General features: G+C 34.5%; 1 protein-coding gene across 7 annotated transcripts in view; it reads left to right on the forward strand.

Moving 5' to 3' along the window:
- LOC111866591 (ryanodine receptor) overlaps positions 1-14,788 on the forward strand; it is a 256,073-nt gene that overhangs the window by 181,686 nt on the left and 59,599 nt on the right. For 4 of the 7 annotated variants that reach the window (XM_033752339.1, XM_033752341.1, XM_023855691.2 and 1 more), the window contains 3 exons: positions 1,938-2,050; positions 11,188-11,281; positions 13,557-13,726. In XM_033752339.1, coding sequence (XP_033608230.1) covers positions 1,938-2,050; positions 11,188-11,281; positions 13,557-13,726 — 377 coding nt within the window. Of the gene's footprint in view, positions 1-1,937; positions 2,051-8,189; positions 8,303-11,187; positions 11,282-13,556; positions 13,727-14,788 lie in introns of all 7 variants that reach the window. The other 3 variants (XM_033752340.1, XM_033752342.1, XM_033752343.1) reach the window with 1 other exon arrangement.

Here is a 14,788-nt window from a genome sequence, read left to right on the forward strand (position 1 = left end):
TTTATAATAGATATGATTTCTTTCATGAAGTTATGCAATAAACTTTCTTTGCAGTGGTGTTTCCCTAAAACAAACCTGGTCTTGAAAAGGTTAAATTGTCATTGGTTAATCTCTCAATGGTAATGAATCACAAATCTCCATTAATTAATCTTTTATTGCTAAAAAGTTTCTAGAATTAAAAGCTGAGATTATATCCTAGTAGTAAATTTATACCTAATTTTATTCTTACATTTGTTACTGAAATTGCAATGAATATAGTTTATAACTTTATATAACTTTTTGGCCCATGAATACAGTAGAAATGTTCATTGATATCTGATTTAAAATACTGGTATGTTAGTCTATGAATACAATATGGTGTCTCAAAGTGATCAGGACTTATATCATTGAAAATGAATCAAATTAGTGAAATTGCTGAATAGTTTGACATGAAAATATTAATGTTAAATTATTAAATATTAAATAATATTAATCATATGTAATTCCAAAGAAAATATTCTGTTACTCTTAAAATATTACAGCAGCTCAGAATGAAATCATATAGCCAAAAGAGTAAAGTTTAAAGTTTTATTAGAATAAATGGTTATTTACCATTGGCCCATGTATAATATATGTCAACATTTAGGTTTCATATTAGAGCATTTTGACTTTATTTTACTCAACTTGTCTATATGGTCTTTGTCTAGGTTCCTGGGTTACAGAAAATCTTCCAGCCCCTTATAATCTAATTTGCATTCAGTTATAAATATTGACTACAATTCACATATCCAAATATTATTAGCACTAATAGATTATGAATAATATATGAAAACAAAAGACCATTTGCTTGTTATGAGCTAACATGTATTTCTATAATTCATTCATTCATCAGTAATCTGTCAAGACGACAGGCCCACAGTCTCTTCCAAAACAGTTCCTCCACTTGATGCGATCTAGAGCTTTCTCCTTCAAATGAAACATCTCGCATACATGGTATCTCTGGTTTTGGAAAGAGACTATCCAGGAAAATTGATAATGTGGTAGTTTTTCCATTTGCTTTCCACATCGCAGTACAATAGGCGTTCAAACCACTCTGGTCACGCCTGTTGCTATACGAACTTGAACCATCTCGAGCATTATTTACTCTGTGCTTCAAGTCGCTGCTGATGACGCTGCTTCCGGCATCAGTTTTTGGTGTCTCTCTTCGTCTGATGCCTACCCTTTGACCTGTCCAGCAAGGGAGGCCCTGCCAGTAGCTACGCTACCGCTGGTATAGCTCTCAGGGTCCTTGGCATACTCAAACCCCCTCACCACGAGGGGGATTTCTATAATAGTGAACAGAATTATTACAGTGCAGCTAAACTTGCTGCTACATGCTGACATTTGAAAATGCATATTTAAACCTTTAATACTGAAGGTAGCAATGCTCAGATGACACTGAGGTGTGTCTGAGTTTGCCTACTATGATCACAAGGTTAAACTCATACCTTAATTTCACAATTTTTCTAAACTGGAATGCAGAACTTGTATTATTTATTTTCTTCTGATATCCAGGAGATATTTCCCTTTGTATCAGTGGTTGTACTGCTCCATAGATATTTTCATTCACTCACAGTTTGAATTAGCAAAACTGCATATATGTTTTCATACACAGAAATGCATTTACATTCTCAGTGAATAAACAGATTTAAATACATCCATCTCTGCATATTCAGAAAATAAATATTATATTTTGATAATGGTGATATGCTGTATGGTGAAATTTCACAGTTCCACAGCTCTCTGAATCTTTCATTCCTCTATAATTTTGCTTCTTATTTTCTATTTCATTCTGCTGTATTATTTCCCTAGTTCCTCTCTAGATTAAATTCAAGTTGACAATAGATGGTTAAACTTACCCATAGATAAACATGTACACACTGACAAGCACGGTCCCACTTTATGATTTCCTTGTGTAGATTGACCACCCTCAGCAACAAAGTAAGGGCAGCTATCGTTCAGTTGTTTCCACGCAGAGGAAGCGTGCTGTCATTGCCTGCTTCCGACAAACATCACTGCATTCCCTGCCAAGGTATCGCTAAAAACTATGAGATGTACATGTACCACTGTAGAGCTTCCCTTGTGTGTTTTATTTTTTACTTTTTTTTTTCAGACCTATCAGCTGTACTTAAAATGAGAATAAAGGGCAGTAGGAATGACTCCAAAACTAACTTATACTTTGTTTCTACTGACATGTATGTTTATTGTTATATGCTTCTCCCAAAACTACCCTAAAAAGTCTAAACTAACTTGCATGCACTGAATCTGACGCATCTCTTTAAAAGAAGGATGGTAGTAGTATAATTTGGAATACCACAGAAATCATACAACATAAGTAACAAATAAAATAACTGGCATTTTAGGAATCTAATCTTTGCGCCTATCATGAAATTAATTCGACTTTTATAGGGATCAGTTACATATAGAAAGACAATCATTAAGCATGAATGATGTAATATAATAAGAAACGCTGGCTGTCCAGTTAAGCTGTGATTAGGGCACAGTAATGCCAAGAAATTGCTATTCACTTTTGTCATGCAATATAACTGACTTATTTTGTGAAATGACAACTTTCTGCTTATAAATACACCGCATAATATTTCTAGACACATGACAAGGCTCTTTTTTGTCTATATGAAATACAGAATGACTTCCTGCATGAAAATATATCAGTCTTTTTAGTGTGCTAATTCTACTTTAAATACTACCTAATGTGAATGGCAGCTAGTGAATTAACATCCTGTGTTTGAAATTTCATTTGTGTATTTTATGCCATTAAAAATCAACCTAAAAGAAGTCTTGTCTGTTGTATTTTCTCTTTTCTTCTACCCATTTCATAAAACTTATATATGTACATGATTTAATTTGCCCTTATTTATGTTTCCTTTTCCTTTCGTATGTTTACTTTATGTTCTTTCTTGTTTATTCTAAGTTAAATACTCTCACAGATGTTTGCAATAGCATTGTACATCATTTATTATAGCCCAAGGTGTATGAATTTCAGTAAATATTATTCTTATTTCTATATATTATTTTATATGCCAAAGTTATGTGCAAGCCAGAGAGTTGTTGTTCATGAGTGCAGTTGTATTCTGTATCAGGGGCAAGTTAAGAAAAAAAACATTCAACATTTATTACAATTTAAACATGTTCCCATATTCCTCTAATTATATTCTTTGTCATTATACTTGATGTCTTATTAAGTTAAAAACCTGATCCACTAAAAAGACAGAGTATCAGCAGTAGCATATCACCAAAATTAGCTACATACAACTATATATTATAGTAGTAACATATCTGTCATGTACAAATTGTAATGAAATGTCAAAGTATGTAAGAGAGAAGGTCTCAAGAACATTTAAAAATGATTACTTTCAGTTTCATATCACCCTCTTAAAATTAACTGTGACCATGTGAATAGAATTACTGGGAATGATGCAACTGGTAATACATAATCTGCACATTTCTGTATGCAGCTTTCAAAATATACAGGGTTGAAGAACAGGATATGCTTGTGAAACAGAATTACTGGTACTTTATTATTAATAATAATCATCTTCTCTTCAATTCCTTAAGATGTAGACATGATATGTAACATTTTACTGTTAATAATGAATTTTTAGAAAACAGTAGTTTCTCATCTTGACTATATTTTCAGAAAAGCATACTTCTTCAGACCATTTAATGGCATTATAGCAAATAGTAAGGAATTTCAGCATATAAGTTTTTAATTTAAGAATACCAGAATAATTGGGAATTTACTGATCAAAAAGGAATATTTCTTCCTATCAAGCAAAATAAAATGTAATACAGTGAAACCCCATTTTAAGGGTTGCTTGAGGAGCAGTGGATTTGAACACCAAATTGAGGGAAATCTTAATAGAGAAAATTTATCGCTGAGATTTTAGTGATGTATGATCATTGAAACCGAATAATAATGAGGGAAAAACTTATATCAGAGAATAAATGGGGTTTTCACTGCACTGATATATTAATTTAAATAATTTTCATGGAATACATTAATTGAAACATGCATATTTATTTATGATTTATAATTCCTTTGACATGCTCTGAAGGAGGTGAAATGTTTGTATTTTCTACATTGATATTGGCTTTTTTAAATTGACACTGCCATTTTTCTTGGACTGTACTCACTGAAAGCACTACTTTGTAATAAATATTTTGCCCACTGCACTGAAAGGGGATGCAGAATACAGTGAACAGAAATTATGTCGTGGGTAAGCAAATAAATTAATTCTCTGGCAAATATATTGATATATAAATTTAATTTTCCAAAATTTATAATAAAAATTCATATTTCCGTTAGAAAACTTAACTTTAAAATTTTGATTGGAGGCACCCACATACTTGTTGAGATATTTGACAGGCAGCATATCAGTTCAGATATTTTTCTATATTTGAAACACATTTTTAATATTGTATGGTGCCTATATATTATTTTTAAGCCTATTACAGTCAGATTCCAACTTACTGCCTCTGGTGTAAATCAGTAGTATTGCACCTGTCAGTATATGGGCTAAAAAGTTAGTCAGTTTTTTGAAAGATTTTTGTTTTGTGATCATTCCTGTGGATTTGAGAAGGGAGAATGCTTAAGGTGCTACTTTCGTACTATTTACAATATCAGCATGATTCTACATGTCTTACCATTTGTGTACAGCATAACTCTTTAACATGGGTAACTGGTATTTTTAGGGCTTGTTTTGTGACAGTATTCCTCATCATAGCCCTCATTATGATGATATGAGATGATGACATGATACGTGTTTATGTTTGTTCAAATACAATATATATGAGGTTATGTTTATTATTTTGAAAGTATTATACATTTTTTGTGTGTGCTATAATTTATGGCTTTAAGAACTTTTATTTCCAAGACTTGAGAAACTTACTATACTTTTTCCAATGTGTGCAGCTCTTTATGCAGGAGAGCACCATAGTGACAGTATGGCCACAAAACATAATAAAAAATATAGCTACTTGTTTTTATTTATAAGTACTGGCGCAGAAGAACCAATTCCTGATTATGTGGGTTCACCATAAATGAAACTTCACTCTGCAAAACATGAAAAGCCTTTCATACATTATTCAGTTACTTCCGTGAACTGCCTGCATAATTTTGGTTTCTTAATTTGGTCCATGCTCTTTTTTAATTTCACAGTTTGTTTTGTATGTATTTGGAAAGATATGGGTGAAACCGGTTATGATCTAGTTGAAGATATTATCCCCGTATATGCCTGAAGAAGATGCAGAAAATCATGAAAAACTTCAGTCAGGGTCTCCATTCTCCAGGCTGAGCTTTGAATCCAGGGCCAATCAAATATAGAAGTGATAACCACCAAGCTATGACTTTTGATCCCCCTATGTCAAAAGTGTAATTTAGAATTAAAAAGAAAAAGAATGTAACATAAGAATATCACAGTTTCAAGTCTAATGTCCACCTTTTTACTTCATATTTTTAATAAAACCAAGGGAGTTCAGTTATATAGATTATTGTTCCTGCAGATTCTTGGTGCTATACAAAAAAAATCATACTTCTGTGCTAATTCTCTATTATACATTATAGTGTCACGTGTTAATGACTAGACATGGTGTTGCTGCCAAGGGCCAGCAGCAATTCAGACCTGCCCTCCCATCAAAGGGCGTTCCCCACATCAACAAACCCACACCTATCTGACAGTAACAAAAATCTGGTCTTGGATGCCAGATGATGCTGCACGCTGTGACAGACTGTCCAACTGACCATCAGTCATAATGTAACTTTGACTCTGACTTTGACCTATACCCCATTTTAAAGCACTAGATAGATCACACATCAGTGCTAAAAGTAACACCAAAATGTTACATACAAGTGCAGAGACTTGAAATGAGTGCTTGTGCAACCAGTGGTAAGAAGTGAACATTATATCGTGACAGAATAGGAGGGGGGGGGGACTTTGTGCAGTGAAATGAAACTTGTATATTTATTTTCCAAAAACAGATGGAAGAGGGACATTATATTATCAAAAAGTTTATTCAGTGTGATGTACATATTTGGCTTGGCTTCATATTATATTATGTGGTAATGTAGTTTGTTGAGGCACTATGCTACAGGCTGGAAGGTCGCTCGTTCAAGTCCCGATGAGGTGGATTTTTTCAATTGACCTAATCCTGGGTCAACTCAGCCTCTAACCGAAATAAGTACCAGGAATCTTCCTGGGGGGTAAAGGGGCGGATGGCGCATAGAGCTGACAACCTTACCGCCATCTGTGAGCCAGTTGTCTAGAATATGTGGGAGCCTCAGCCTCTCACAACCCTATGGACCTCCACAGCCTGTTACAGGGATGACTTTACCTTATCATATTATATTGTTTTCTGTTCTCTATGGTTTACTTTCATTATTTAACTTGGAACTTCTGTAAACCACATGTTATTAAAGATACATCTATATAAATATTGTCATGTGTATTTGTGACTATAGACAGGGTTTGGATTGAATGATAACACCTTATTCTATCGGCTCGTACTTACAAGCAATACAGCACTATCACTTATTGACACAATTTACATTTCACCGTTATACACACATTACGATTCTCAGTCTTCACTAGTTGTATGCTGGTAACGGAATTAAAACAGTCTCATTGTGACTAAATCTTCACAGGCTGACTTCTAATTCTTCTTCAGATACTAACTTCCAGTGGTTATCTCCTACCAATAACTGACTCAGTTGTCATTCTGTTGTGTTCCGTTGTATTCTCATTCTCTTGATTCTCATTCTTCCACAACAATTCTCTTACAACTTCTGAACTCCCAATTCTCCAATTCCCTAGCTACACCATGGAAAACACCATCTTCTCTTGCCAAGTATTGTTGTGCTACCTAGCAACGAGTTGTAGCACGTCCCCAGAGAACACAGCTTCTATTGTTGTGTATTCACTGAAACGTGTATACTGAGTTGTTACCTAGAAATAGGTATATATATCACAATATCATTGTTTGTTAGCTAACGCTTTCCTCAGTGTAGAAGAAAACTATAAAGTAATGAAGTTACTGAAATATTATAATCATTATCCTTCAAATAATCAGGAATTGTGGGTACTAGTTTGCCTGTTACGGGTGTTGCAGAATATAATCTTTCCAAACTTTCATTGGTATTCGTAAACATCTTCTTTCTTTCTTTCTTTCTGTTGATATTTCATTCTTTTTTATGGTCCTGAAGAAATAGTGCATCAGAATGTAAGAAACTTAATGCCTCTGTATAATGTTATCACTCTTGATCCATGTTCAGGGGGTTCTGTGACTGTGTTTTAGTTTAATTTGCTCTCCTAACTGAGAATTTTCATGGTTTTCTTGAGTCCTGTCTGAAAGAATCTAGGGTGAATAGACTACCACTACATACTTCTGTGTTCTTTTCAGTTAATCATTCACAATAACCATGCTATTTTATACTACATAACTGATGCATTTAATAAGACATCATTAAAATAACAACAAACAACTAGTGTACAATTTCAAATGTAGATATGTTCAAGGTTTTGTATCTAAAACAGTTTTTCTGTTTCCCCAATACATGCTTAGTGACGATCACACACTAATTTGCAATTTCTTCAGAGCCGTTTTTGTTACCTGTTTATTAAACACAGCAAAATTGTACATTTCCGAAATAAGGTTAGGAAGAAAAACATAAACTTTCCAGAAGAGGGAATCGTACAGACACACTGATACATACAGAAAAGAAAAGATGTCATTCACATTGTGAACTTTCTCGGTGAGGAGCAGAGTATATGAGTTTCTTTATTAATAATATTAACAGAAATACTTCATCCAATTCAGCAAATTAATCAGGAAAGTGAAATACATTTGCAAACGTGTAAAATGCAAACAAATAATTAGGATCATTTTCTCCTTTGTGGAATGTAGTAAAAGTGTTTTGTGTGTTTGATAAAGATTAATACATGTATTAACCACAAAACTGTTTTGTCTATGTATGTTTTATAATTCTAATACTGTGCCCCTGAGGCAACCTAAACAGCGCTTTCTTTTGGCTGTCACACATTAAGCATTAACTATTACCCTATGAACAAGGAATATAACAAAATAGTTTAGACTTTGTGTGAGTGTCCTGTGTTCTAACAAAAATGTTCCTGTGTAATATCCATGCTCTGTAACAGCAAGCAAACAAACCGTCATCTAACCGTTCATGTTGGAAAAGAGTACTGTCTGCAGCACGCAAAAGAGCAGCTATTGCCTGTCTTCGTAGTGAACCGCTCTACATGCTTAGGAGGTAAGCCTTGCTGCTTGCTTCTTGTATGATGTAATACTTAATTATTATAAGTTGAGGAGTGATATTTTAAAAAAAGTTGAAAATGAACAGTTGTGTATGCTGTATAGAAGGGCTCCATTAATATATTTGCAGAGTTTGGTAATAAGTATAGAAATAGTTGTATAAAGCACACTCTGAGTCTATGAGAGAGTGCATTTTGATTATTGACTGATGGATTCAAGCTGTATTTTTTTAGTTCTGTGAAATACATAACCACAGTGTTTAATGATTGCATGCAGGTATGTATTCAATGTACCTGTTTGCTTCCAGCCATTTCAAAGCTTTCACTCGTACATCATAATGCAGACACTCAAATTAACTTACAATTTCCCACAAATGTAGTCTGATAGTTGCTATAGATTGGTTAATTATATTTCTTAGACCCTGAATTTGATGCTGAATCTGTTTCATACCACTGTACAGAAACCGTACAGTTATTGTATACTATGGTAACAAATTTTAAGGATATGAGAACTAAGATAGAGATCATAATATCTTTATTTGAATTTTCATGGTTCACGCAATTGTTATTTAACCTGCATTTAAGTGGTTTAAAATTTAAAATGTACATGTATCGTTCAATATATGGCTTTAGAGGAATGTGACATGGGCAAAGGACAGTCAGTAAGTAAAGACAGTTTTAGTTTGCCTTAAACATGATACTGGCAGCACTGAGAAAGATGATGAATATAAAAATATTAACCTTTCTTTCCACCTAGTTGACTTTCATTATGTTTTGAACAGTGATAGTATTGTGATGTTCAACATAAATACTGAATGCTAGGCTACACCAAAGGTGAAAAATTATCTGTGATCCAGTTTTCATGATTGGAGGTATGAAAACTAGTGAAATTCATAAAAGAACTACAATTTCATCTGAAATAAGCCACATTCTCGGGAAGAAGTGGTGCAAGAATGACTTGATGCCCTACAAAAACATTATATTATCATAGAATCAGGTAACTTGTGACTGTTTGAACCAATTACATTGTAATCAATGTTATTATACAAAAATATAAGATATATATTGTATGATTATTTTGCCAAGCTTTATAATAAAATTGACTTGATCACCTTCCTGTGTACTATATTATGTACATAAACTAAACTGATATCCACTGAGAATTGAGAAGTTCTTAAAATACATGAAATGATTGTATAAAATAAAGTAATATGAAACATGAAACATGTTTCTCTACTATTTTGCTCTTTTCAGTTATAAAACTGATTTGAATAAGTCACATAATGGATGTTAATTAACATACTGCCATTAGTGTTTGTTCCACTCAGTCAGCACTTCATGGTTAACTCTCCTATAAAGGATCAGATCTATAAACATCACTGGAGAAGTCAGCCTGCTCACACTACTTACCATCAAACTTTGCTTGTGTACAGACTATACCATATGTCCAAAAAGTATCTGACTTTATTTTTTTCCACTGTAAGTAATGGCCAAAGGGGTGGGGAAACTGAGCGTAGTGGTAGAAGGGACTGTCATGTGCACGCGTGATATTTTGCTGACTCGCAACACTGCCGGATGCGTCTGTGGCTGCCATATAGCGAAGTGGTGTAACACGTGTTCATCGCATTCTCATTTCGCTCAAGATGACAGAACACTTGGAGCAGTGATACTGCATTAAGTTTTGTCAAAAACTTGGGGATACCCAGGCAGAAACAATTCGCAAAATTCAGCAGGCTTTCGCCAATGATGCAATGGGGGTCACTCAAATTAAAGAGTGGTTCAGCCGCTTTAAACGTTGCTGTATGTCAGTGGACAGTGAGCAGCGTTCCAGGAGACCGTCAGTGAGCCGAAATGCTGATGTCATTGAAAAAGTGCGGACACTGATCATGGAGGACCATCGTTTGGCCATCCATGAAGTTGCTGATGAGGTTGGGATCAGCAGAGGTTCCACAAACACAATTCTAACTGATGATTTGGGGATGCGAAGAGTGGTGGCAAAATTTGTGCCCAAGCTGCTTTCACCGGAGCAGCAACAACTCCGCCTTGAGGTCACACAGGACATGCTGGAGTGCGCCAACAGTGATCCTGAGTTCCTGAAGACTGTGATCACTGGTGATGAGTCATGGGGGTACGGATATGACCCGGAAACCAAGGTCCAGGCGTCACAATGGAAGCATCCAAGATCCCCGAGGTCCAAAAGAGCATGACAGGTTCAGAGCAATGTGAAGGTGATCCTGACTTTTTTTTTTTCGATTACCGGGGTGTTGTGCATCATGAGTATGCACCACTAGGCTAGACTGTCAATGAGGAGTACTACCAAGAAGTCCTCCGCCATCTTCGTGATGCAGTTCGGCGCAAGAGACCGGAGCTGTGGGATGCACGCAACTGGCAGCTGCATCATGACAACGCCCCAACTCATTCATCACACCTGATCCAGGGTTTCCTGGCCAAGCACGGCATTCTGCAGGTTTGCCCGGCTCCCTACTCTTCTGACATGGCTTCTTGTGATTTCTGGCTGTTCCTGAGATTGAAGACACCGCTAAAAGCCTGCCATTTTGACAGCCGCGAGGACATCATACAATCATACAAAACGTGACGGCACAGCTGCACGCCATTCCAAAAGAAGCCTTTCAGAATTGCTTCCAGCTATAGAAGGACCGCTGGGCTAAGTGTGTGGAGTCACAAGGGTCCTACTTTGAAGGGGATTAGGTATTGTAACCACCCAGATACGGAACTTTTTTTCCCAACCCAAGGTCGGATACTTTTTGGACAGAGTAGTATACCATATATTTTACGTTTGTAAGCAGATAATAACCAATAATTTTGAACAGTAATACAGTTAGTCAGAAACTTTTTAAAACTTGTCTTATCTGTTTGTTCTCAGGCATCGGGCAATCAACATTTTTATTCGAACATACCATGAACTGTGGTTACAAGATGAAAATGTGGGCCAGGAAGTCATGATTGAAGATCTCACAGTAAGTGTCATAAATAAACTTCCTTGCAAGTGAATCATTTCTTACATCTGGTTACTATTATTTCATATATATGCATTTCACAAGTCAGTTTAAGCTGTGTTTCTGTTTTAACTTAATAAATAATCAGCTCATAATTCTCTAGGTCTAATTAGGCCAGACCATAAGTCAGCATGGTTACCTTACAGGCATAAACATTTATGAAAATATGTACTGGTACTTATAACATGACCTACAATGAAAAGGACTGTCAATAATGTTAGCAGTAAAGTTAATATTAAAGTTACAAATAAATATCATTAATGTGAGTACACTGGAACAATACAGCAGCTTCTTATAGACTTCAAGAAACTCTTTGATTCACTTAGGAGATAAGTACTTCACATATTATCATTAGCTTTGGTACTGATGAAAGCACATTTAAACGAAACCAATAGTAAAATTCATATATGTAAGTATTTTTCTGATGTGTTTTCTATTTTTAACGATCTTTAACAAGGGGGTCCTCTTTCATTACTGCTTTTCAGCTTTGTTTTAATGTACATTAATAAGAGTTCCCCCCAAAACCAGGAATTATCAAAACTGAATGGGGGACATAATTTTTTATGGTGTTAAAATGAAATACTAATCTGGAAAACACAAAAGTTCTATCAGATGTTAGTAAGGAGCCAGAAGTAAATACAGAGAATACCCAGTAAGTTCCCCTATATCAGGCATGTCTGGTTAGTGGGGGGGTTACCTGAATTGCCAGTTGCATGAGAAGTGCATAGAGATACCCAATCTTCACACCATTTTTGCTACTTTCTTGTCTTTACCTGTTTATGTTTCAAAGTCACAACAGTGTGTTTTCACTTTAGTTCTTCCGTGGGGATTTTCCTTCATGACTGTGGATTGATCAGTTAAAGAATTTGGATATGCTGTAATGTGATCACAAATTCAACTAGCCCCAATTGTAATCATGGACCACTATGATTGTAATGACACTTGCATAAGGGAGGATGACAGGCAGTACTGCTAGTGGTGACTGGGAGAATAACTACATGGTGGGTGAACATGTGAATATGGCAACTTTGTTTCTGAAGTATCTCTACAAGAATTGTAAATTTTCTTTGCAATTTTTTACAGTTGCATAAGAATTCTGGATGCCTGCATACTGAATAACTATGTTCGTGTCTAATAATTATAATGTAGGGCATAATCATAATATAAAAATAACTAATCCTTGAAAAAGCAGCACAGTTCAGTATTCGTGAACAAATCAGAATTGCAGTCAAAGAAATTAAGAGCAGGTCAATAATGCTTGCTACCATTCTGTTCAAAAGCTTTTGTCCTCCTGCCTGCTGTCTAAAAATGTAAAAATCAAAGTTTAGAAAACTGTAATTTTGCCTGTATGAGTGTGGATAAAATTGCATTATGCAAAGCTTCATAATTTGTATTTTTCACCCAGTGTTATTAGGATGGTCGCGTTAAAGAGGGTGAAATGTGTGAGGCATGTAACATACATAAAAAAGATAAGTAATGCATATAATATTTTAGTATAAAATCTAAAAGAAAGGTATGAAAATGGACCTTAAATAAATAAGGCAAAAGAGTGTGGGCTGTATTCATCTGGTGCAGGATAGGGACCAATGTAATGCTTTTGTGAACTTGGAAATTAACCTTTCAGTCCTATAAAATGGTAGAAATTTCTCAGCTAGCTGAATAACTATTAGCTCTTCAAGAAGGACTCTGCTCCATGGATTTAGTTATGCCATAAATCCATATTCTGTAATGTATGTAATACAAATCTTGGAACTTCTGTTGACATTTATAACTCATAAATACCTGCTAGCAGGCTGTCAACAAATGGTTCAAAAGGGTGTATTTCACAGTCATCATGAAACACATTTCTGCTGATGTCAATCCCGTCTTAAATGTCTATCATCCATTGATTCTTTTCTATAACGCCTTTAAAATTTGTATTTTTTTCTCCCTAGAAGCTAATGTTGGTTAGAGGAAGTGATTTATAATTTCTAGCAAGTTCAAAACATGTAGCCAAGAAATAACTTATACTGTATGTAACTAGAAAAAGGCTTATATGCAACACTAATTTTTTTGTGGTTATAGTAAATATAGTAAGTCTATGAAGTGGCAAAAAATCCATAATCTTTATCTTCAGAATGAGGTCATGAGTGTCTCAGAGCAATTAACAATGTATATTACACTTTCTAATGGTATATATTTTCTGTAAGATACTTGTAATATTGATGCAGTAAATATTAATTATTTCATGTATTAGCAATCATTTGAAGATGCAGAGTTGAAGAAATGTGACGAGGTAAAGGAAGAAGGAAAACCAGATCCCCTGAACCAACTTGTTACCACATTCTGCCGAGGGGCAATGACAGAGCGCAGTGGAGCTTTGCAAGAGGACCCACTGTACATGTCATATGCTAAAATCTCTGCAAAGTAAGCATAAATGGCATTGGTCAATTCCAATTACATTCTGAAATCTTCACCTGATAACAAAGTTAGAAAATGTAAATACACATTTATGCTCGTTTAGTCAACATTTATTTGAATGTAAATATAACTGCATATTCATTAGAGCATTAACTGACATCAGCTACTCACAAAAGAAGTTTTCAGTTCATGTGAAATATGTGTTATCTTCTTTGTTCAGTAATCTGTGGAGCCTTAATGTGGAGTTCTTTCATTTCTCATGTAGTCAGTTTCTGTGTAGAGGTACTTCTACTCATTATAAAAATTTTAGTGAAATGAATAACTGCAGAAAGGAAAAAACTCTGATAAAAATTAAATTTGCAGTAACTTAACTCATTAGACCATACTTAAATGACTTTTCTCATGCTTGACATAGTAAATTAGAGTGTTTAAGGGGCACTGAAATTAACTGATCTGATAGGGTCAAGATATCATTGACCCTTTGCTTGCAGTGAACTGCTTAGATTGTCTTGCATTAAAATCTCCACAGCCAAAGAGATTGGCTTCTTGTTATTCATTCATTCATTTATTTCAAATTCAGTAAATCCAAAACATAGGTTGAAATACAACCCTGGATATAGAACATGTCAATAATAATATTAAAATAAGTTCCAAACATTGAAACAGTCAAGATAAACAATAAAAACGATATAAAATAGTACACAGTGTAGATAACAATTTCATTAAATACAAACAAATTAAAACAAAGAATTTAAATTATCAATAACATGAATCTTCTATATACAATTCCACCCAAAATATATTAAGTACAAAAAATTATTATGCGCTTTAGTTTCAAGATAAATATAAACAATAAATATAACACCTCACATACCAGTTAAATATCATATATACCTGTCACAGTCATACAACAGTCTGAAATCATTTACCTAATTTAATGTAATCGTGTGTTAAAAAATAAATTATTAATAAAATATTATAAAAATATTCATCGGGAAGTAGTTTGGTAAAATTCATCAATGCTATAAAATGCATGTTCAGTGAGATATCTTCTCAATAAAAATTTGA

This window comes from Cryptotermes secundus, unplaced genomic scaffold (assembly GCF_002891405.2).
Source record: "Cryptotermes secundus unplaced genomic scaffold, Csec_1.0 scaffold680, whole genome shotgun sequence".
NCBI classification, from domain to species: domain Eukaryota; kingdom Metazoa; phylum Arthropoda; class Insecta; order Blattodea; family Kalotermitidae; genus Cryptotermes; species Cryptotermes secundus.